The sequence below is a fragment of the Dermacentor andersoni genome, chromosome 6 (assembly GCF_023375885.2).
Source record: "Dermacentor andersoni chromosome 6, qqDerAnde1_hic_scaffold, whole genome shotgun sequence".
Taxonomy (NCBI): Eukaryota; Metazoa; Arthropoda; class Arachnida; order Ixodida; family Ixodidae; genus Dermacentor; species Dermacentor andersoni.
Window position 1 is genome coordinate 111,564,849 of NC_092819.1, and position 22,934 is coordinate 111,587,782.

The following is a 22,934-nucleotide window of genomic DNA, read 5'->3' on the forward strand; positions in this document are numbered from 1 at the left end:
TGACCATGAGAGCACCAAGACGAAGGCAGTTGTTTCATGACCTACATGACACACATGTCATGATATTCATGTCATCACCGATCATTTGTGCTATTCACACACTTTTGTCATACTATGCCAATTTTGGTACCTACCAAGTTAACGAAACGACCGTGAGAGCACCAAGACTTAGCCAGTTAGACAGACAGATAATGTCTAAGCAGCAAATGTTTGTCAAGAAATGCTTCGCACTTAAAAGGGAAGGGGGGGGAAGCGAGCACACAGTAAAGAAATCAAGCGTACATGAGGGGAGGGTGCAGGGAGGAAGTAGGGGGCAAGTTGGCACCCGCATCTGCTTTTCTAGCATGGCCAAAGCTGCACATGGCTGTCAACGCTGATTCACAGCTCGTGCACCCTGTTTTAGAGATAATCTGCCGTGCGCGCAAAGAGTGGGCGTGCCGGGATGATGCCACATCAAGTGCTCTTTCAGCATGTTAACTACTGGAGGTAGCGTAATCATGATTTTTGGAGATGGTTTGAAGCAAGAGGCAGACGAAGCATTCCCTCCCCACTGCCAGCACCTTTCGTGATAGCAGCATCCCACTGCGGGTGACGCGATCAGCGACAGGAACGAGAGTGGACGTGCACGTGCGGCTGGCTTCGCTTCATACTGCCGACGTGAAGATATTATTGACATGGCATGAAACTGTATGTCGTCACCGACTCTTGAATTCAACAAAATGAATTTTTTTCTCATTCAAATTTGCTTTTTCCGATTCCCCACTAACTCGAAAAATTCTGCGTCCCCTTTCGTGTAAGAAATCTTCATCAGCGACTGTACTTATTTCCACGACAGGTCAAATTTCAATGTAACGGAATTCAAATATAATGAAGCAAATTGCTGATTTTACCGACTTCACTATATCGAGGTTTAACTGCATAACAGCTAAACACTTTTATGAGTCTTATGTGACTACAGCCCTTGCAGGCTGCCTCATTACCTGTCACACTGCAATGCCCTTTTTCTTATTTCATTGTATCTTTATTTAGAATGCAGCACTTAGGCGGCCATTCCGGAGTTGAGCATCGGCGTCCTCCGCCGTAATTCTGTGAACACGTTCGAGCCACTGCTCGCACGTTCGTCGTCTTCTACCCCAGCTGGCTCATCAGCATCCATCGGAGTAATAGCGCAAACGTACTCGTGTCGCGGCTCACGCGTTCATTGTCTTCTTCTACTTCTGGCTCCGATGCCGTTCGTCATGCCAGGGATCCCATACTGCCCGTCCCTCTGTGAAGGCACTGATGGCACTGGCCCACCGCCAATTGGTGTCGCGATTTCGGTCTCAAATTCTTTGCCTCAATATATTGCGTAATGAATGCATGTACCGAGCGACGTACAAATATTGCGTTGGGAAGTATTGTAACCGTTGGACATTTCTTTCTTTCCCTCTCTTCTTCTGTTCACCTTCTTCTAAGGCAGCATTTCTAAAATTGCGGGCCATGACTCCACAAATGGGTCATGGGCCACTTTCTGGGGATTATGGAAGGTCCAAGTATATGTTCATTCTGCTTGCCGAAACAGAGATGAATTTTTCAGTCTCAGTGCCCATACTCTTTCAGTACCCTTTTTTGTCGAGAGTAACATGTGCAGTAAAACCTCGTTAATTTCACCCTGGTTAATTCGGGAATCGGGTAGTTCGCTCATCCTCTGGTCCCAGCAGGCATATGCATCAAACAATGCAATCAAACCCTCATTAATTCGGAAGTATTTGGCTGCAGATAGATTAATTCAGAGAACTCTCGGAGCTCGGCGAGCAATGCAAAGGAGCAAAACGGAGCTAGCGTGCAACCGAAATGAAGTGGTGCAGTCTGCATCACCTTAATCATCAGCGGAAATTTCACTTGAATGACAGCAACGCCAGAAGGCTCCGTGCCTATTTGTGCCTTTAAAGCCTTTATTCTTGGCATTACAGCCATGCATACCACGCGTGCCTTTATAATTGCGTAGTTGCCATCCATGATCGCATCCACAACCACCACGGTTTCGTCTACAGCCGTTGCAGCAAATAGTAGCTTCGTTTTGAATCAGTGCATGCAACAGCCGCGTGCCTTCAGAACTGCATAGTCACCATCCACGACTGCGTCAATCGCGACGTTGGCGATGGTGGGTTTGTCCACCACACACACTTGGTGGGTGTGTTGGCCACGGGCCTTCAGAACCACAAGGTCTTCCTCCGTCCATGATCACGTCGATAGCGGCCGTGGTTGCTCGATATGTTGATCGCACTCCAAGAGCCGCTCACAAAAAAGTTCTCGCGTCATCCATGCTTGCGGTTGTGACAGTAGTCTACGTGCCAGTATCCTGTCAGCACTGCGGAAGCAGTGGTGATTTTTTTTATTTCGCACTGACAAATGTGGGGCACTTGTCATTCCCGTCCATGTAAGCACACAAAAACACAGTAAGGCACAGCTTGCTGTTTTTGCCGCCCTTACACGCATCTCCTTTGAGTGCATGCGTCTTAGATGGCAATGTCTGGAAGAACAGTCCTGTTTCGTCACCATTACATACATCGCCATCAACATAGTTGTCGAGGATGTGGTGCAGCACTTCCTCCACCCACTACTTCTTCGCCTCCACATCAAGCAAAACTCCCTCGCTGATGATGGCTTTGTAAACAGTGCCGTGCCTCTCTTTGAAGTGCTGCACCCCGCCACCACTTGGCTGGAAGTCCACATTGTTGATGTGCAGGGCAGACTGCTTTGCCTTTATGGCCAGAACTGTTTAGTGCCTTTCTTCTCATCCGTCCCACTTGCTACAGAGAAGCATGTAGGTAACAATACGCTAGCTAACTACACTGCTTTTCAAAAAAGGGCTTTCTCTCCTCTCTAGTCTTGCAACAGCACTTATTACGCTTTTATCTTTCAAAATTTTCAAGCAATTATTTGCATGAAGGGACTAAGCATGAATTAATGCATGAAGGTACTAAGACTCTGGGCACATGCGGATTAATTGAGAATACTTGCTTTTATAACACTATATTCAGTAGCAAATAATCAATTTGCTAGTTTACAATGTCATCTGCAACAAGGAGGAGGAAAATTAGGCAAATTAATGTACACTACTACCCATCATTTGACACTCGCTGCGGCATCCCAGTGGCTATGGCCTTGCGCTGCCGAGCATGAGGTGACAGGATTGCATCCCGGCGGTGGTGACCACATTTTGATGGGGGCGAAATGCAAAAACGCCTGTGTGCCGTGCATTGGGTGCACATTAAAGAACATCAGGTGGTCAAAATTAATCTGTAGTCTCATAATCTGGAGTACTTAATAAGGAGCACGCAAATTAATCTGGAGTAACGCCAGTGGCACGCTGCATGCATTTTTCCTCCAGTGTGCTGAGTGCTTAACATGTAGTTTGTCTTGTTCATGGGTCATTGGGAAATGTTATTAACGCTAGCACACTGGAATATAAAGCTGTGAGCTTTGGAAATACCAGTAAAAACCTAGTTCAGCAGTCGTATTATCCAATTACAGGTGAAAACGCAATCGCAATAAGCGTGCACAACAATGTGCGCAGAAAATGACGTGCAAAATGCAACAGCTACTGCTGCAAAACGCCACACAGCAGTCTGCCCAATTTACTGGACATTACGAGGTCACAGATACCTTCGTGCTATATGCGAAAACATTGAGAGCCACGTTGAAACGATTTGTTTCAAGCGGCATCGTCTGCTACAAGGAGACGCATGCAAAAAAGGAAAGAAAGAAAATGATAGGAGTGTGCTTGCCAGGGAGCATGTGCACGAATTCGAGAAAAAAGCTTAGGACGAGCGCTGCCTTTCTGTTACGAAGGCAAGCCATCTGCTACAAGAAAGCCTGCTCTTTCTTTCGAAAAGGCCGTCACCTCCACAAGCTGCATAGTGAAACTGACTGGTGAGGTAATCAGTTGCCTATCCCAAAAAAGCAGCGCTAGAAGACACGACAAGATAGGAAGACACCTGCTGACACTGCACCGAGCTTTTCGGGGATCGTGCAGTGGGTTTTGGGGCTTGATGAACATGGATCACGAGCAGGATGCTCGAGCAAGTCTAGGAATGCAATGACTGCAAGTTCATGCCTACCTCTTTTAGTGCATTCTGCGAATAAGCTACGATGGTATACAACGGCTGTGGGGATACAGAAAGAAAAATGTGAAAACTCACAGCATTCTATGAAAGCGTGCCCTACTTTACTCAGCAATTTCATCCACACAGTGATAGTTTACAGATAGCACTGTGTCTCCAGCAGGTTGGATAAGCTGGGAAAGTTGGCAAGGTATAATCAGTTGCAGCACATGAAAAGTAGACGTATGCAGAGACAGGAACACAAGATGAGCGCTGCCTCTTAACTGAGCTATTTATTCTAAATGAAGAGAGATGTACAGTTAAACTTCGATATAACGAACTTCAATATAATGAAATTCTCGACATAACGAAGTATCTAACATTTCATATCCTCTTGTCAATAGCACACCATGTATTTAGAAACTAAATTTAACGAAGTGTGTTTGTATGCAATTTCAATATAATGAAATTTCGCTTCCACCGCAAAGGAATGCCAAGACAATAAATGGAAACTTCCATGGAGGCAGATGGTCAAATGGTTTAATTACAAGTGGCTGCTTGCTAACGCATCTCTCAAATCGCCTGTGGCATGACAAGAGCAACCACTGAAGTTGAGTCGCATCATGTCCTGCCCAAAGTCCAAGTGCGATATGATCCTATTGTGCCCCGCGCACTTTATGCTTTCGGTGCAAGTGAAAGTATCCGAGGGTGAGACAAGAAAGATGATGGCTTCTCGAGTGCCGCCTTTCCGTGCGAGCAAAGAGTGGGAGGGGAGCGAGCTCACGGTAACGCGATTAAGCGTATGCGAGGGGCTGGGGGGGTAAGCTGGCGTGTGTTGCGATTTCTGGCATGCGTCTCGGTTGTGCCTGCGCATGGCTGTAAGCATGGCCGAACGCATACACATCCGCGCATCCTGCTTTAGAGATAATCTGCCTCGTGTGCAAAGAGCAGGCGTGCCGAGACGTCGTGGCACCATGTAAGCTGTCTTACCACGAATTTAGTATTGCAGCTTGTGTAATCTCGAGTTTCGGCGACTCGTTGGAGCGAGAGGCAGACGAAGCACTTGCTTCACGCTGCTGGTGCTTTTTATGATAGTGTCGTCTCAGTGCAGGCGACGCTATCAGCCACGGGGACGAAGTGCACGTGAAAGCGTGGCTGGCTTACTTTAATTCGTACCGCCGATGTGCAGATATCATTGATGTGGCATGAAACCACATCATTCGTCGCCGACTCCCAAATTCATCAAAATGAATTGTTTCTCATTCAAATTTGCTTTTTTCAACTGCCCAATAATTTGGAAAATTCTTCGGCCCCTTTCTGTGTAAGAAAAATTGATCATTGACTGTTCTTGTTTGCATAAAAGTTCGAATTTCAACGCAACGAAATTTCGATATAACGAAGCAAATTGCTGATTTTACCTACTTCGTTATATCGAGGTCCAATCTTCCCGCAAACAATAACAGCAAAAAAAAAAGGAATCCATGATCCCTGATTCCAATGTGAAAGAGCAAACGAAAGAAACATTATTATAGTAGAATCTCACTGATACGATCCCATATCGTAAGCTTTCTCGGCACCAATATTTGAGATCAAGAATGCAAAAAATGACCCAATACAGTTACGCTTCTTTTGTACCGGCTATTAATACGTTCCCAGAACACACTATCTTTCAGCACCAATGTTCAATATGTCACCATACTGCAATTGTATGATATGTTTTCCAGCAGCTAGATCCCATGTAAACTTGAAAAGTTGCAAGGCACATGCGATCAACAAAAGAAGGTGCCTGCAATGGAAGCTTCTCCCCAGTACTCGCCAGCTGTAGGCGAAAATGCCGCCACGCACTCGGTTTTCTCTTCTAGTGCCACCAAATCTCCCCGCGGGCCGTTGCACGTTGCCATTCACAACTATCACCGCCAACTCATTGCGATAAGCATCTTCGCCTATCTGTTTCACAGCGCATGTGGCGTGGTGCTGCTGGAGGCCCACTGCACGCTTTTAATAGGCAATAACCCAAACACGCCACACTATTCCCTGCTGCAGGCTGCGCGAAGTGAGCATCGTGTTTTGCTCTGGCAGCATCGCATGCCGGCGTCACCCAACAGCAACGTTACTAAAACCCTCTACCAGCTCAATTCATTTTCCCATCGCTGTCTTAAATGGGTGCCTCCGGTCGCTCGGACACCCCGAGCTTGATGCACATCGGCGTCTCGTGCCGCAACAATTCGCATCGAGTGGGCATGTCAAAACTTCCCGTCAAGATTCTCTGTCCAAAGAACTGCCGATCACGAACGTAAGCTTAACGAAGCTCCAAAAATGCCAACATGCATCTCGGGTCACTCCGGCCCCACAAGATCATCGGCGCACGTCGACGTCTCATGCTGTAGCATTCACGCAATGCTTCACACTATGTAGGTGTCAACTAGAGTGGAGTCTGCCCAACTTTTTTAGTGGCTTCGGAACTTATGTTTTCTCAGTTAGTACATTTCTCCTTGTGTTCTTTTTTTTCCAAAATGTATGCACAATGTTCTGCTGCATCAAGTGAGGCAAGAACACATGTAAAAATATAACCCTGTAATGCACAACACATCATACTATATGCTATGCCGAATTTGACACCTCAAATTTTTGAATGCTTGATGAAAACTCGTCTGGTTCATACTAGTCTTAGTCAAAGGTAAAATGGATGCCGACCACAAACATAAATAATAATGAGAGCCTTGTTCAGCTCCTGCACAGATGATGAAATGGCCTGTTACATTTATGTTTGTGGTTGGTGTCCATTTTACCTCCGACTACCTCGAATTTCTGATTTAACAGTGATTTTTGCAAGCTCTGTAAAAACATTTTTGATACGCTGGAATACGTTTTTGGACACGGATAGTCATTCAAACCAATTTCTAATATAAGTTCTACCTCAGAGGCCATTCTATTGTTTTTGTGCAAATGTAGTTCCCATGGAAAGAAATAAAGGTGAACAAATTTGTGGAGGCGTGTTTGGGCTTTACAGGGATAATGATATTACTTGGTCGATAATGCAACTAAAACTTGCCTTGTGTTTTTATCTCTGTATATGCCTACTTTCCGCACTGCAACTATTTATATAATAGTACTACATCTGTACTCACCTAAGTGCCACACCATCTGGAATCCCAGGGGCGGCGTTTCCCGCCAAGTCCTTCAGATCGCACTCGTCACCATCTGCATCGTGAGGAAAAATCGAAAGAGAAGCAATGAAAGAGAGAATGCAAGCCTTGATGGGAAAGCAGTTCATACTTGTCACGAAGCTTTGGAGAGCAGCCAGCACTAAAAGTGATGGTCTCAAGCAGACTTATGCTGTACTAATTGCTGCTCCTTCAATAAACAGAACCACTGCACAAATAAATGTCACACAGAGAAAGAGACACCGACATGACAATGCAGTTTAACGATGCACGAAACCTCTTCCCTCCAAAAAAACTTTAAGGAACCTTGGCTAACACAGGCATGACAATATGGCCTAATACCACAATAAACCGACATTTAGAAAATAAAGAAGAGAGAAAGAAGAACATTGCAAAAGAATGAAGAAAGAAGGCAGATAAGTTCGAGGTAGAACTATGCTTGTTTAGACATCTCATTTGGGCCAGAGCTTGAAGTGCATAGAACCTGTCTATGTCTCTCTGCATTGTACTTTCAGAGTTCCAGCCCAAGACTAATGCGGTTTGTGGAAAATTAAAATACAGTTAAATCTCAATATAAATAACCTTAATATAACAAAATTCTCTATATAACGAATTATCAACGTTTTTATAAGTCCTTGTCCCTAGAACACATCTATTTTGAACTTCTGTAATGGAGTGTGTTCACGTACAATTTCAGTATAATAAAGATTCGCTGCCATGATGAAGGAATACTGAGACAATAAATGCAAACTTCTGTGAACACAGATGGTCAAATGGTTCAACCACAGTAGAACCTTGTTGATAGGATCTCGTTACACATCATTTCCCAGCGCGAATGTTCACCATCAAGAACACAAAAAAAAATGACCCAATGACCCAATACAGTTATGCTTCTTTTTTACCTGTTCACGCATTGCCGGAAAACACTATCTTTCAGCACCAGCGTTCAGTACATCGCCAAAACGCCACTGCATGATACATTTTCCAACCATTACAGCCTGTGTAAACAAGAGACAATGCACGAGGCGGGCGCGCTCTTCGCCTGCCACAGCGGCTTTCACGCAATACTTGCCCGCCAGTCTCTCGTAAAAACGCCAGCACACACACAGTTTCCGATTCTGTTACCAGCAAATCTCCTCCCAGATCGTCGCATGTTACATTCACGGATATCGCCGCTAAACCTACTGTGGTAAGCATCTTTGCCTACCTGTTTCAGAGCGCATGGGGCGCGGCGCCATTGGAAGCCCACCGTACGAAAACCCAAACAGGTGATAACACAAACATGCCACCGTTCCCCGCTGCAGGCTGCATGAAGTGAGCGCCATGTTTTGCTTTAGTGGCATCGTGGCATTGTATTCTGGCATTGTGGCCACCACCTCAATTTCGTTTCGGCTTCCCATCCCCGTCTTAAAACACTACGCAACAGGAAAACGACAATGTGTGTCTTGGGTTGCTTTTTTATTTGTTTGATTTGTTGTTAGCTATGTTCTCGTGTTTTCGCTACATGCTGTTTCTATTACCCCCCTCATGCAATACTCCAGTTGGAGCCTGTGAGGTATGTGTATAAATAAATAAATAAATACATGAATAAATAAATAAATACCAGCCTGACGCACATCGGCTCTCATGCTGCAAGAATTTAGCACCGAGGCGAAACTTCCCACAGAAATACCCTGATCGAAGCAGCTGCTGACCCAGGCTGAATTCGAAAAGCACCAACATAAGCTTGCTGAAGCAAAAACGACAGGGTGTGTCTCGGGCCCCTAGGGCCTCACTAGCTCGGCAAGTGTCAGTCTCCTGCTGCAATGATTCGCACAATGCTTCACATTACGTAGATGTCGCTGCAGTTCAGTCTGTCAATTTTATTAGTGACTTTGAATTATATTTTTTCCCGGCTTGTACATTTTTCGTTTTTTTTTTTTCCAGCACATGGGAAAGCAATTTTACAGCTTGCAAATGCACCTGTCCAATCCGAAGGGACCGAGAGAGCACTAGCGCAGCTGGCTTCTCAGGGTTGTCAGCATGGCTGAAACCTGTTTTAGCGATAAGCTGCCATGTATGCAAAGACTGGGCAAGCTGAGGTGGCATGGCATCGTGCTGTCTTCCCGCACATTTACTGGTGGAGGTTGCATAATCTTTAGTTTTGGAGACGCACTGAAGCGAGAGGCGGACAAAGCATTCGCTCCTTGCCGCCAGCACCTTTTCACAATAGCATTCTCACGACAGCGTAAGATAGCTGACATAAGGAAGTATAATATGGATAGAATTGAGCATGCTCTCAGGAACAGAGGAAGCCTAAAAGCAGTGAAGAAGAAACTAGTGTTGAATTCCAATGGCGGAGTCGGAGCAAGTTTTTCTGCTCGTTTCGGAGCAAGTTTGTTCCAATGGCCGAGTGAGGGCGGGAGTACGGTGTTCCAATGAGAGAGTCGGAGTGGATTCAGAGCGGGAGTCACTCCGTGGAGCAGAAAAGGATGCTCCGCCAAAATCGGCGGAGTGGACCGGAACTCTGCGTGACGTATTTCCTTTACCACGTTTGTCTGCTGGGAGGCGCCACGACTCGCGAGGAAGCAAAAGCTGCTGCACGCTTGGCGAGATATCCATTCCGCACTTTAAGAAAAACAGGTGAGCGGCGCTGAAGAGACAAGTGACCGGTGCGGCGGTGCTGGGAGCAAACAGCGGAAGGAAATGACAACACGCAAGGTATCCTGGGTAACTCGGCGACAGAAGTTCCGCTTCGCTCCGGCGGTGCAGGCTGTGTTCCACTCGCGGATTTGGAGGCGTTGCTCTACGTCAGAGTCGAGTGCTCGCTCGCGGAGTCTGTCGGTTGCTCCGACTCCACCATTGGAATTCAACATAGGAATAGGCAGGAATCAGATGTATGCGTTAAGAGACAAAGCAGGCAATATAATTACTAATATGGAGAAGATAGTTCAAGTGGCTTAGGAGTTCTATTGAGATTTATACAGTACCAGTTGCACCCACGATGATAATGGAAGAGGGAATAGGAATTTGACATCCCACAAGTAACACCAAAAGAAGTAGAGAAAGCCTTGGGAGCTATGCAAAAGGGGAAGGCAGCTGGGGAGGATCAGGTTACAGCAGATTTGTTGAAGGATGGTGGGCAGATTGTTCTAGAAAAACTGGCCACCCTGTATACGAAATGCCTCATGACCTCAAGTGTACCGGAATCTTGGAAGAACGACCACATAATCTTAATCCATAATAAAGGGGACGCCAAAGACTTGAAAAATTAGACCGATCAGCTTACTATCCGTTGCCTACAAAGTATTTACTAAGGTGTTCGCGAATAATAGAATAAGGAACACAGACTTCTGTCAACCAAAGGATCAGGCAGGATTTCATAATGGCTACTCAACAATAGACGATATTCACACTATCAATCAGGTGAGTGAAATGTGCAGAATATAACTAACCCTTATATATAGCTTACATTGATTAAGAGAAAGCGTTTGATTCAGTCAAAACCTCAGCAGTTATGGAGGCATTACGGAATCAGGGCGTAGACGAGCCGTATATAAAAATACTGAAAGATATCTATAGCGGCTCCACAGCAACCGTAGTCCTCCATAAAGAAAGCAACAAAATCCCAATAAAGAAGGGCGTCAGGCAGGAAGACACGATCTCTCCATTGTTATTCACAGCATGTTGACAGGGGGTATTCAGACACCTGGATTGGGAAGGATTGGGGATAAGAGTTAATGGAGAATACCTTAGTAACTTGCAATTCACTGATGATGTTGCCTTGCTTAGTAACTCAGAAGACCAATTGCAATGCATGCTCACTGACCTGGAGAGGCAAAGCAGAACGATGGGTCTAAAAATTAATCTGCAGAAAACTAAAGTAATGTTTAACAGTCTCGTAAGAGAACATCAGTTTACGATAGGTAGCGAAGCACTGAGCACTGGAAGTGGTAAGGGAATACATTTACTTAGGGCAGGTAGTGACCGTGAATCCGGATCATGAGACTGAAATAATCAGAAGAATAAGAATGGGCTGGGGTGCGTTTGGCAGGCATTTTCAGATCATGAACAGCAGGTTGCCACTATCCCTCAAGAGAAAAGTGTATAACAGCTGTGTCTTACCAGTACTCACGTACGGGGCAGAAACCTGGAGGCTTATGAAAAGGGTTCTACTTAAATTGAGGACGACGCAATGAGCTATGGAAAGAAGAATGATGGGTGTAACGTTAAGGGATAAGAAAAGAGCAGATTGGGTGAGGGAACAAACGCGAGTTAATGACATCTTAGTTGAAATCAAGAAAAAGAAATGGGCATGGGCAGGACATGTAATGAGGATAGAAGATAACCGATAGTCATTAAGGGTTATGGACTGGATTCCAAGAGAATGGAAGCGTAGCAGGGGGTGGGGGTGGCAGAAAGTTAGGTGGGCGGATGAGATTAAGAAGTTTGCAGGGACAACATGGCCACAATTAGCACATGACCGGGGTAGTTGGAGAAGTATGGGAGAGGCCTTTGCCCTGCAGTGGGCGTAGCCAGGCTGATAATGATGACGATGATGATGGTAATGATTATTGTCCCACTGCCAGCGACACTGTCATTGGTGGGAATGGAGTGGATGTGAAAGTGTGGCTGGCTTCACTTCACACTGCCTAATATAATATAATTTTGGGGTTTAACGTGCCAAAACCACTCTCTGATTATGAGGCACGCCGTAGTGGAGGACTCCAGAAATTTTGACCACCTGGGGTTCTTTAACGTGCACCTAAATCTGAGTACACGGGTGTTTTCGCATTTCGCCCCCATCGAAATGCGGCCGCCGTGGCCGGGTTTCGATCCCGCGACCTCGTGCTCAGCAGCCCAACACCATAGCCACTGAGCAACCACGGCGGGTCACACTGCCTAAGTGAAGATATTATTGACATGGCGCGAAAGTGTATCTTTCATCTCGTACTTGCAAAATGAATAAAATTATAATTTTTTCTCCTTCGAGTTTGCTTTTGGCAATTGCCTGATACTTCGGAATATGTTGCAGCCCCTTCCGTGAAGAAAAATCCATTGGCGACTGTACTTATTTGCATAAACAATCAAATATAAATATAATGAAGCAAATTTCCGATTTTACTGACTGTTATAACGAAGTTTAACGTACTTGTATTGGCTACATTTATTTAAAGGAGGTCATGTGACAATTCATGTCCCAAACACCGCTACTGCACTGCCAGAACTTTATTCATTCATTGATTTATTTATTTAAGTTGAACCTTGATATAGTGAACTGCTCGATCTGCGACTGCTGCGATTGCAGCAGTCGGGAACGCCTATCGTACCACTGTTATCTTCGAAGGTGTTGTGGGAAAGCTCACCGCCTGTGAACGGAGCGCATGTAGTCTGGGGTGGTGGAGTTCAATATATCCATTTTACGTCCGACCCTGTTCGAAACAAAAAATTGAAAGTGCATGCGATTTTCCAGGTGATATAGGAAGTGTTCGATATGCGCAATAATTCTATATATGCGTGTTTGATATGTCGAGGTTTGAGTGTATTTATTTATTTATACATACATACTGCAGCCTCAGTAAGGCTATTGCAGGAGTGGTATGAACAAGAAACATACAAACATTTATAAACAAGCTTGAGTTAATTATTTCAGTGGTAGTGAATGGATGTTTCCCGATAATGAATTGCAGACTTCGACTGTAGAAGGAGAAAAGCTGTATTTAAAGGAATCACTGCAGGCAAAAAAGGTTGAGATATTTAGAGTGTGGTGACTCCTCATAGATGAGGGTTTGGAAAAGGTCAAGTAGTTATTCAGAGAAAACAGACGAGGAGAACTGATTAACGTGTGAAGAAATTTTAGGCATTTAAGTTTCCGATGCTCTGCAAGTGTAGTGAGACCAAGTAGGGGAAGAGAGATGGTGAAAAGCCCTTGTCATATCTCCTACAAACAAAACGCACTGCCTTTTTTTGCACTGATTCTAGTTTTGTGATGTCACAGTGTCTGAATGGATTCCATACAACGCAGTCATACTTGAGGACGGGGCGAATGAGGGTTTTGTGTGTTCGTAGTTTAGTTTCTTAAGGAGCAAGACGCAGCGTACGATGTAACTAACCTAGTCGTTTAAGGGCCTTGTTACAGGTGACATCAATGTGTTTCGACCATGACATATCATGTGTTAGAAGGATACCTAGATATTTGAATTCGAACACTCTATTGAAAGCGATATTATTAAAGGCATACGCAAAGAAGGAAGGGCATGAGCGGCGTGTAAAGGACATGGAGACAGTTTTGGAAAAGGTGATATTCATCCGCCATGCTTTAGACCAATTACAGAAGTCAGCGAAAGGATTGCTAAGGACAACATCAGGGTGTCTACCAAGTTGACATTTCCAAATTCCCTGAGTTTTCCAGGTTTTCCCTCAGTGCCTTTGCGAAATTGCCTGAGTGATGCAGAACTATATTTTATATTTTATGTAAAGACCAGCTGAAACCATATTGCCCAATGCTGTCACTCTCTAGTAAGCATATGAAAAAATAAAAAAAATGACTTAATCCAATTTGAATACTAAGGAGTAGTGTTTATGTTATTCAAAAAGAGAATAGAAGGGAGGGGTTAGTAAAATGCACAGAAAATAAAATGTCTTCGAAAAAAATTGCAAATCAAGTCGGATATTCTAAAATACGAATAACAAGGAAATGCATACAGAAGCAAATATTTTCGAATATGAGCTATTTCTATCAACTGATAGCAAGCTCAGTGGTATGAGGCCCGAACTTTGCCACAATTTAGATTCTCTCTCAACAGCTTGTAAGTCAACCTCAACTGTACTGACATACTCTCAGCTCGCGCACGACGCCTCAGGGTTGTTTCACTGCTTTTAAAGAGTTTATATTGGTTTGGATGAAGGACACCTGCATCTCAGCATCAGCCAACATTGTGTTTTTTGAGCTCAAGCTCCTTCAAAACGGCGGCAGCACGCTTCCTTTCCCATTCATTCCTCAATGTGTAGGTCCTTTCTGTTCTTGTCCTCCTTCCGCCACTCATTCGCTCCACGGGCCATTTGAAGCATCTTCTTGGTCTGCTTCGCGTCTGCTTCATTACAGTATCACTAGTGGTACATCAAAAGAATCACTTAGGGCGTCTGCTATTGCCAAATCATCAGTGCAATTCCAACTTCCTATTACAGGAGCCCATGTAGACAAAGCATATTTGTGAAGCTTTATATACACCTACCTGGGGATTCCTGCACAGCCTCCAGAGGTGGCTGTACTGGGAGACCGCCTTTTAGCCTGACCCCCGACCCTTGGTCTTCGAAGAAGTCGCTGAGCCCAGGTGTTGCCAGACGCTGCCATTGCTTGAGCAGCTCCGAACCTGCATCAATAAGCTGAGTTTGGTTGCCTGGCTGCAGCGTCGTGCAAGGTCATAGAAAAAATGGCATCAGTGGCTTTCTCAAGGTACCTGTGCTGCCTTGGCCTGTGGGATACAGTGGTAACAAGACTGAATGCAGCCACTGTGACTCCAAAAGTAACTTAACAATTGAGCGGTCCTCTAAATATCATCAGCCTGTTCCAAGTTTACTGCAAGACAAAGGTCTCTTCAAGTGATCTCTAATCATACCTTTGTCCTACATTGGTCAACTATGCCATGGCTGCAAATTTCTCAATTGCATTACTTTTTAATCTCATTGCAACCCTTAAATTTAAGTGTGTCACTTTCCTTGACATCCATTCTGTCACTCTAATTGACAACCAGTTATCTGCTCTATGCTCAACTAGAATATAGACTAAGAAATGACCTACCCACACTTTAGTTAACGCTACTGCCTTTATGTTTTCTACTGTTATGGCTATCACTTCTTGCTCCATCATTCGCTGTGCCGGCCCTTAGCTTCCTGCCAAGTTTCTCAGTGTTCTGCAGCGTTGGCTACCAATTCAGGGTTTCCCTGGCAAGACAGATGGTTGGCAACGCTGTCCACGAAGATGTGGCCCAGTGCAAGGTACCCACCCTCCAGAGGCTTGACCATGAGGAGCTTGTCAGAGAGGCGGAATGGTCGAGCCACAGGACCCCAGGAACTCTGTGGAAGCCGACGACTGGAACCCCGCCGTCCTTTGCGAGGACTCAGGCCTAGGCTGCTTAGCGAGCTGTGGGGAGGGATGAGAAGGTGAGAGAGGATCTTTGATGGATGGTTGACACCCAAAATACTGCCCAGTCACAGAAGTTCCCAATTGCAAAAAAAAGCAGGAAGCAAGACAAACTTGAAGTTCAAATGAGAGGTCACAATTTCACAAAGGCGAGCACATGCTACTGTCACAGTAAAGCAAGGAACAGAAGTGCCAGAAATTTCCTTTATGTTCCCAAGAAGACTGAAGGTGTAACATAATAGGCGAAAGTCGACATACCTAGGAAAATACAAATCAACACACTTTTCTTAGTTGTGCATGGGCTGATAAAAATAAGGGGGAAAAAATACTCCAATGACCCTTCAATTCCCTTTATTACCATAAACCGAAATCTGAAACCCACGAGGATATGAACAGTCACCTACACAAATCTGCAGACATATCAAATTGCCAAGCTTACCCCTTAACTGCAATAAACAATTTCGAAAATTTAACTGCAGGTTTTTGTATGGCTGCATTTTTCTTGCATTTTTTAAAAGTATATTACCAGGAATACCTATGGCACTTTTACTGTTTTTGTAAAAAAATATAGGAAATGTCATTGTGTGTTATTTAGCTTTCAAAAGTACAAGATAGTGCAACCTCTATTAGCACATAAGGAAAAGAAAAGGAAAACAGGGTTTGCAGAAAGGCACGTTGGCTGCACAGCATACAGGTGATACAGGTGATGCACATACAGGTGATATATATATATATTAAAATAAGGAATATTAAAATTGTCCGACGGCAGGATTCGAATACAGGACCTCTAGAACAGAAGCTCAATATTGAAACCATTAAGCCACGGACACATGCATCGTTAGGCAATGTAAATTTCAATGTAAGTTTCAATTGGGCCACCTCGACAAGCTCAATCCTTGTAATTAGTAGCGATTGTGCGTGTTCGCAGCGTCTTCTGCATTTTGAAGGGTATAGATTCCTCTGAAATTAACGACAATGACGGCATATAAGGCATAATAAATAAAGCCACAAGAATGTCTGAATCCATAAGCACAAAGATCAGACAAACCCATGTACTTCCCATCATTCCCATGGTGAGTCAACGACTGCAATGCCAGAGTTCCCTCTAGTATGGTGCAAGAAATATACAACCTAAACGCTTTTAGAAAGAGCTTACTGACCTTACTTTTGTAGTGGCAAAGCGTTTATGGTATTGAAAAGTTGTAAACGTTTGCAGAAACTTCGTGACAGGTCAACTTGTCATTGGCACCCAAGGGGACACATTGTCATGAGTGTAATCGTGACAATCCTGGATCTTGACATGTGCTACAGGTCAGGCTCCAGAATTATTTCTTCAAGAACTACTGTATTTACTCGATTCTATAGCGCCCTCGATTGTTGCACACACCCATTTCCTGTGACAAAAAAAAAAAAAGAAAGCCCTCAATTGTAACCAGCCCCAGTTTGCAGTGACCTAAAGAAGAGGGAAGTCCTTTACCGTACCGTGCACCCATACCTGCTAACCTGAAGATTTGGAAACTCGTAAAACTATCGCGGCGAGGGGGGTTAAGGGGTTTACCTTTTGCGACAAGCTTACTCACGTTTTCACAACTGCAAATGAAATCCGTGTCTTGGAGAGTTAAGAGCGAAAACTCCACTGGGGCACAATTTTGCAATGATTTTGCTGTTACCGACATTGCCTGCTTCAGAAACTTCTCCGTGTAGATTTGCTCAAAGCAAGTACCACTCTGGTGCCCTTTGACCATCAGCAGACTTTCTAGTGTTTTCTCACACACAGATGAGCGAAACTCCGTTTCGAGTTTTATACACAGCACTGAATATTCTCTCACATTCAGCATTGCTGTGGGGAATGGTGAGAATACCTAGCATAACCACTGAAATTCTGTGGAACCTGAGAGATCCGTCGGCACTTCGACTGCTTCCTAATTGTGACCACTGCACGTCGCACCTTGGCTCATTCAGTATGTCGGCTGGAACTTGATATGCTTGCAAGTAAGCAAATTCGACTTAGAGTTCATCAATTGCTTCTTTTGATTCGCCACTCTGCTGGGGTAGGATAGCAGGGAACACCATAATAAAATGATGTATGCTGTTGAATGAAGCAGTTTCCAGAGCTTGTACTTGAGCAACTTCAGCCATATTGAGATTGACGTCTTCTAGCGGGAATTTGTGGCGAATGTAATTGCATGCTGCCGTTGAGTAAAGACGTAGAGCAGGGAAGAACTGCTCTCTCTCAATGCAGCTCAGTGTCTCAACCACAGAGCAGGTTGTGCTGCCAATGACTGTCTTCATCACCTTTCTGGTTCTCTGCAGCTCCATAGTCAACTTCCACCAATGAATGACATGCCTTGACAACATTTGAGTGCACAAATATAGTCAGGAGAACCTCGAAAAGGCAGTTCAAGAGGCCCCTCAGTACATGAATCTGAGGAGCCTACGGTTGAAGAAGGCAGTTTGCCTTCTTAAAAAGCGGTATAACATTTTGGAGAAAAAGACAGCATGGCCCGTTTAGCTCCGACGACAAAAAATAAAACAGGCGCTCCTCACAGGTGACGTGGCTGGCTTCCCCAGAATCCTTGGTATGAAGTTTCAGTTTTTTTTGCTTGAGGTCCAGAATGAGCTCCTTTCCTCTCGTTCATCGCCGTCGGTGCTTTCTTTCCCGAGGCCTGTAGCAGTCTTGTGAAGATGTGTAGCAGACTTTGGGGTCAGTGCAGGGTTCTTGGGTGAGGAAGTCTTCGGAATTTGGTATGACTCCAAAAACAAGCTCTGCTTGTTGCACTGCTTTGTTTCAGATAAAAAAAGCTGATTAGTGGTTTCCACTGGTTGAGCAGCCTCTTAAACACTTTCCCAATGACAGCCAATGTGTCGGTGAATGCTTCAACATTTTCCTGACCTCGGCGTCATGCATTTTTTTTTAACTCTTTAAGTCGACCTTTCCATTTCAAGCTTTTCTCTAGGTAAAAAAAAATGTCAACCAAAGCCTGATCAACCTTTACAGGAAGACATAAAGCTCCTTTTTTTGGGCAGCCAAGTTGATGAGGTGGCACAGACAATCAACCCCTATCAAACTTGGTTGAGCCTCTCTCAATACAGCAGAAACACTGTTTTTCTTGGCGATACCGGCATTGGCATTGTTCGAACATATAGCCAACGGGTTTCCAACAGGCGAATTCCGAGACTTCATCTCATTCAGAACCAGATTTGCAATCTTGTGACCCGTCGCTTACCCTTGGATTGTCCCAAGGGCAAAGAAGGCGGCTTTCGACTCTACTTGTTTCTTTAACAAAATATGTCGCAACATTAGGGCAAAGCTGCGTATCCCTATTGTTACTGCCATCCACAGCGATCGAAAATACATGCCGTTTTAGGGCATCCAGCAAAGGAATCTCCGCGTTGGTGACCATTTCCAAACAATTGACATCGTCTTTATTCGCCCACAGGCATAGCGTATCACTTCTTCGCACTTGGGGAACGTCTTCCAGAAAAACGGTCTCGCATGATCACCGACACTCAGCGAGATGTTGTGTTCAACTAAAAATGCTGTGAAGAGGCATTCTGCACAAATCCCACCGAGGTTTTTGTTGCTGCGTACAAAACTTGCGAGGCTTGGCTGGCTGTCCGCAGCTCGCATGTATCCCTGATGTTTTTTTCAAAGCAATGTGGACCTTGATGTCAGAATTGCCACCATGTGAGATGTTCACATCACAAGCACACAATCCGAACTTCTCCCCTTTCTTCAATGGCATGAAGCACGGAAATTCTGCCGTGTACGATTTCAAAAACACTTGGAAGTACTGTTGGGGCTTCGAGCCCGCCATTGCACTGCAAAGTCACTACATGCCAGAGTTGAACTGCATCCAATGCGACAGCTGGTCACACAAAAGGCAAGGCCAACACTGCAGTGATTGAAGCTGACTGAAGTTCAAACCTCCGCGCCCACGAACAACGGCAACAACATGGCAACAGGTTTGCAGAGGCACAAGAGGCGCTATTGAGCTTTGGATATGGATTCGTGACCTCCTTAGTAGAAGACATAAGTCACTACAACCTTGCAGCTGCTGATGATGATACCACGCATACGTATTGCCCTCTCGTGCTGGCGCAAGGTACCAGGGTGTAGTTTTGCTATATTTTCACATTGTCTTTTTTTCGGAAATACTGTATTTACTCGATTCTAACGCCCCCTCGATTGTAACGTGCACCCATTTTCAGTGACCAAGAAATAAAAGAAATTAAAATCTTGATTGTGAGACGCACCAGTTTTCCACAACACCACACACCTCGTGCTTTCATATAGAAATATTATCTTCTCTCATTAAAAAAAAAAAACTATTCCCAATACGCTAAAATTGCCATGAATAAAAACACAAATAGAAGCGGCATACCTTGCCGCCAAGATTTTCCCTGCGCCGGTACGAGTCGTGTGGGGTAATAGATATCACCGCGTTGTTGCTATAAGACAACTCCTTATCGCTATCAACAGACCAAAGCATTTCATCCTCGGTACCGTCCATGGCATTCGAAATACCACACTTTTTAAAGGCCTTGTTGACCATGGCAGACAAGATCGTGCACCATCCATCCATCCAGCAAAGTCCTGCAGCGAGGCACGCTTCATTTTATTGGCGGGCGTGAATTCATGGCAGCCACTGACAAGCCATTCGGTGTAGAGTACCCAAATTCTATTTTACACTGGCTTGTTCAAGCATCGAGCAGCTGCAGTTGCCATGTCACACTGCCGGGTATCACGACAAGGTCGGTGTTGCATGCAGCCGCTTGTCATTGATGCGCTGGTCAAGGTGGCACCTGAATGCGTCGAGCACAAGCATCCCACGCAGACCCAAACTGCCGCTGGGTCTCTTCCGCCAAACGTTATCAATCTAGTCAGCAACCAAGTCTGTGGTCATCCAACCTCATTCATTTGCGTGCACAATCGTGCCACTCGGAAACACGATTCCTTTCGGGAGCGTCTTCCATCTGAAGATAAGATACGGGGGCAGCTTGTGCCTATCCGCAGTGGAACAAAGCATTGCGGTGAATCTAGTTTTTTCGCGGCCGGAAGACAAAACGCGCGCTTGCTTCGCCCCCTTCTTTTCTACGGTTGTGGTGGCAGGCATCTCAAAGTAGAGCGGCGTCTGATCGGCATTTCCAATCTGTCCGAAGCGGTAGCCATTTCTATGGCGCAACTTCAATACGTACTGCTGAAAACTGCAATTTCTCCTCATATTCTTCAGGCAATTTTCGGCATATCCCTGTGTGCCTTCGAAGAGAAAAGCCTTTCCACTTTTCATAAAATTTTATAGCCAGCACCTGCTCGCTTTGAAGTCACTCTGCATTAGCCCTTTCTGTATGGCTAACTGCATTGTCCGTACTTTGAACAGATCTGTCGTCACAGGCTGCTGTGCCGCTCGCTGCTCTTGCACGTATTCTGCAAGCAGCTCTTGTATTTCGGCGAAGCAGCCCTGCTTCGGTCCCCTGAAACCCTTCCTTGTTGCTTTGCTGGCGAAAATATTCTTCTGTTTGCGCCAGTCCCGCACGCAAGTTTTGGGAACTCCGTACACTCGTGACGCAGCCTGATTTCCGTCTGTCTCCGCGCACATGATAATTTTCCTTTTAAATGCGGCATCATGGTGGACTAGGTGTGTCTTCGCAGTTGGTGCTTCCATGCTGATTGAATAAACGCAGAAAACGGGAAGACAGGCCGTAGAGTAGGTTACACCAGCGCCTGGTTACACGTACAACATGGAGGTATGCACATGGAGGAAGTTACGGCAGCCAGGCTAGAAGCGCATACGAGGCTGCCATTTTTCGAATGCCGATGGCAATATGGTAAGGCGGATTTAGGGTCGTACTCGATTCTAACACGCATGCAATTTGTGGACCCGTTTTAACAGAAAAAAGGTGCACATTATATTTGAGTAAATATGGCAAAATGTTTTCCGTAAGATTTTAAGCAAGATTCGTAAAATCGTAAGACTGCTTGAAATTCATATATTTTATGGAAAATTCGGAAGAGTTGGCAGATATAGAGCACCTCATTATTTCATACAGAAATACAACTTTCTCTCATTTGGAGAGACAAAGGTTTACTCCCTATGCACTAAAGTTGCGATAAATAAAAGAAAGTCGCAGTTTCGCCCAAAAGGCGAAGCGTCGATTGCGATAGCAAATTAGTAGACAGCTATATGAAAAGAGACACAATCTCTCCAACGCGTGCTTGGAAAAAGTATTCTAGCTATTAAACTGGGAACGTTTAGGAGTAAGGATCTACGGCGAATACCTCAGCAACCTTCGGTTTACCGATGACATTGTTCTATTCAGAAACACTGCAGACGAGTTACAGCAAATGATTGAGGACCTTAACAGGGAGAGTGTAAGTTCCAACATTAATATCCAGAAGACCAAGATAAGGATGAATAGCCGGGCAAGGGAACAAGAGTTCAGGATCGCCAGTCAGCCTCTAGAGTCTGTGAAGAAATATGTTTACCTAGGTCACCTAATCAAAGGGAACCCGACCACGAGAAGGAAATTCACAGAAGAATAAAAATGGGTTGAATCGCATATGGCAGACATTGTGAGCTCCTGACTGGAAGCTTACCATTATCAGTGAAAAGGAAGGTATACAATCAGTGCATTTTACTTGTGCTTACATATGGGGCAGAGACTTGGAGACTGACAAAGAAGCTTGAGAACAAGTTAAGGACCCCGCAAAGAGCGATGGAACGAAGAATGCTAGGCATAACTTTAAGAGACCGAAAGAGAGCAGTTTGGATCAGAGAGCAAACGGGTATAGACGATATTCTAATTGACATTAAGAGAAAGAAATGGCACTGGGCAGGCGATGTTGTGCACAGATTAGACAACTGTTGGACCATTAGGGCGACAGAATGGGTACCAAGACAGTAGAGGACGGCAGAAGACTAGGTTGTGCGAAGAAATTAGAAAATTTTCGGGTGCTAGTTGGAATTGGTTGGCGCAGTTACAGGGGTAATTGGAGATCGCAGGGAGAGGCCTTCGTCCTGCAGTGGACATAAAATAGAATGATGATTATGATGATGATGATGGTGATGATGATGATGATACGAAAAGCAAGGATAGTAGTTGTATTGGCTGTCTAAGCTTTTAAACATTCGCTTACTAACTAAATTAACAAGCTTGCTGCCCCACGCGCACAAGCAAACATGAACCTGCCCCACTCAATGACCCCAGAAACCTTTTATCAGAATGCTGGATGAGAAAGTGCAGTAGCAGGAGTGAGTGAATTGACCTTCGTGTGACCTCTCGCTTCAACGTGAACTAAGCGACGAGAACACAGCGTGGCGCGCCTAGATGCATAGACTATCCCCATCGTAGATCGCTTTCAAGATAGCGGCCGTGCCTACGCAGCCGCCGCCAGAGTAGAATGCCTCTCCTGTTTGCGCCAGTCCCACATGCAAGTTTCGGGAATTCTGAACGCCTGTGATGCGGCCCGATTTCCACCTGTCTTCGCACATATGATCACTTTCCTTTTAATTGCAGCATTGTGATAAACATTCGGCGTGTCTTCGCAGATGGCACTTCCAT

General features: G+C 45.0%; 1 protein-coding gene across 2 annotated transcripts in view; it reads right to left on the reverse strand.

Annotated features, from left to right (window-relative positions):
* The window catches only part of LOC126522289 (uncharacterized), a 140,225-nt gene that overhangs the window by 24,623 nt on the left and 92,668 nt on the right, over positions 1-22,934 (reverse strand). For both annotated transcript variants that reach the window (XM_055066324.2, XM_055066325.2), the window contains 3 exons: positions 15,235-15,371; positions 14,464-14,601; positions 7,214-7,286 (listed from right to left, as the gene is read on the reverse strand). In XM_055066324.2, the coding sequence (XP_054922299.1) occupies positions 7,214-7,286; positions 14,464-14,601; positions 15,235-15,371 (348 nt within the window). The remainder of the gene's footprint in view (positions 1-7,213; positions 7,287-14,463; positions 14,602-15,234; positions 15,372-22,934) is intronic.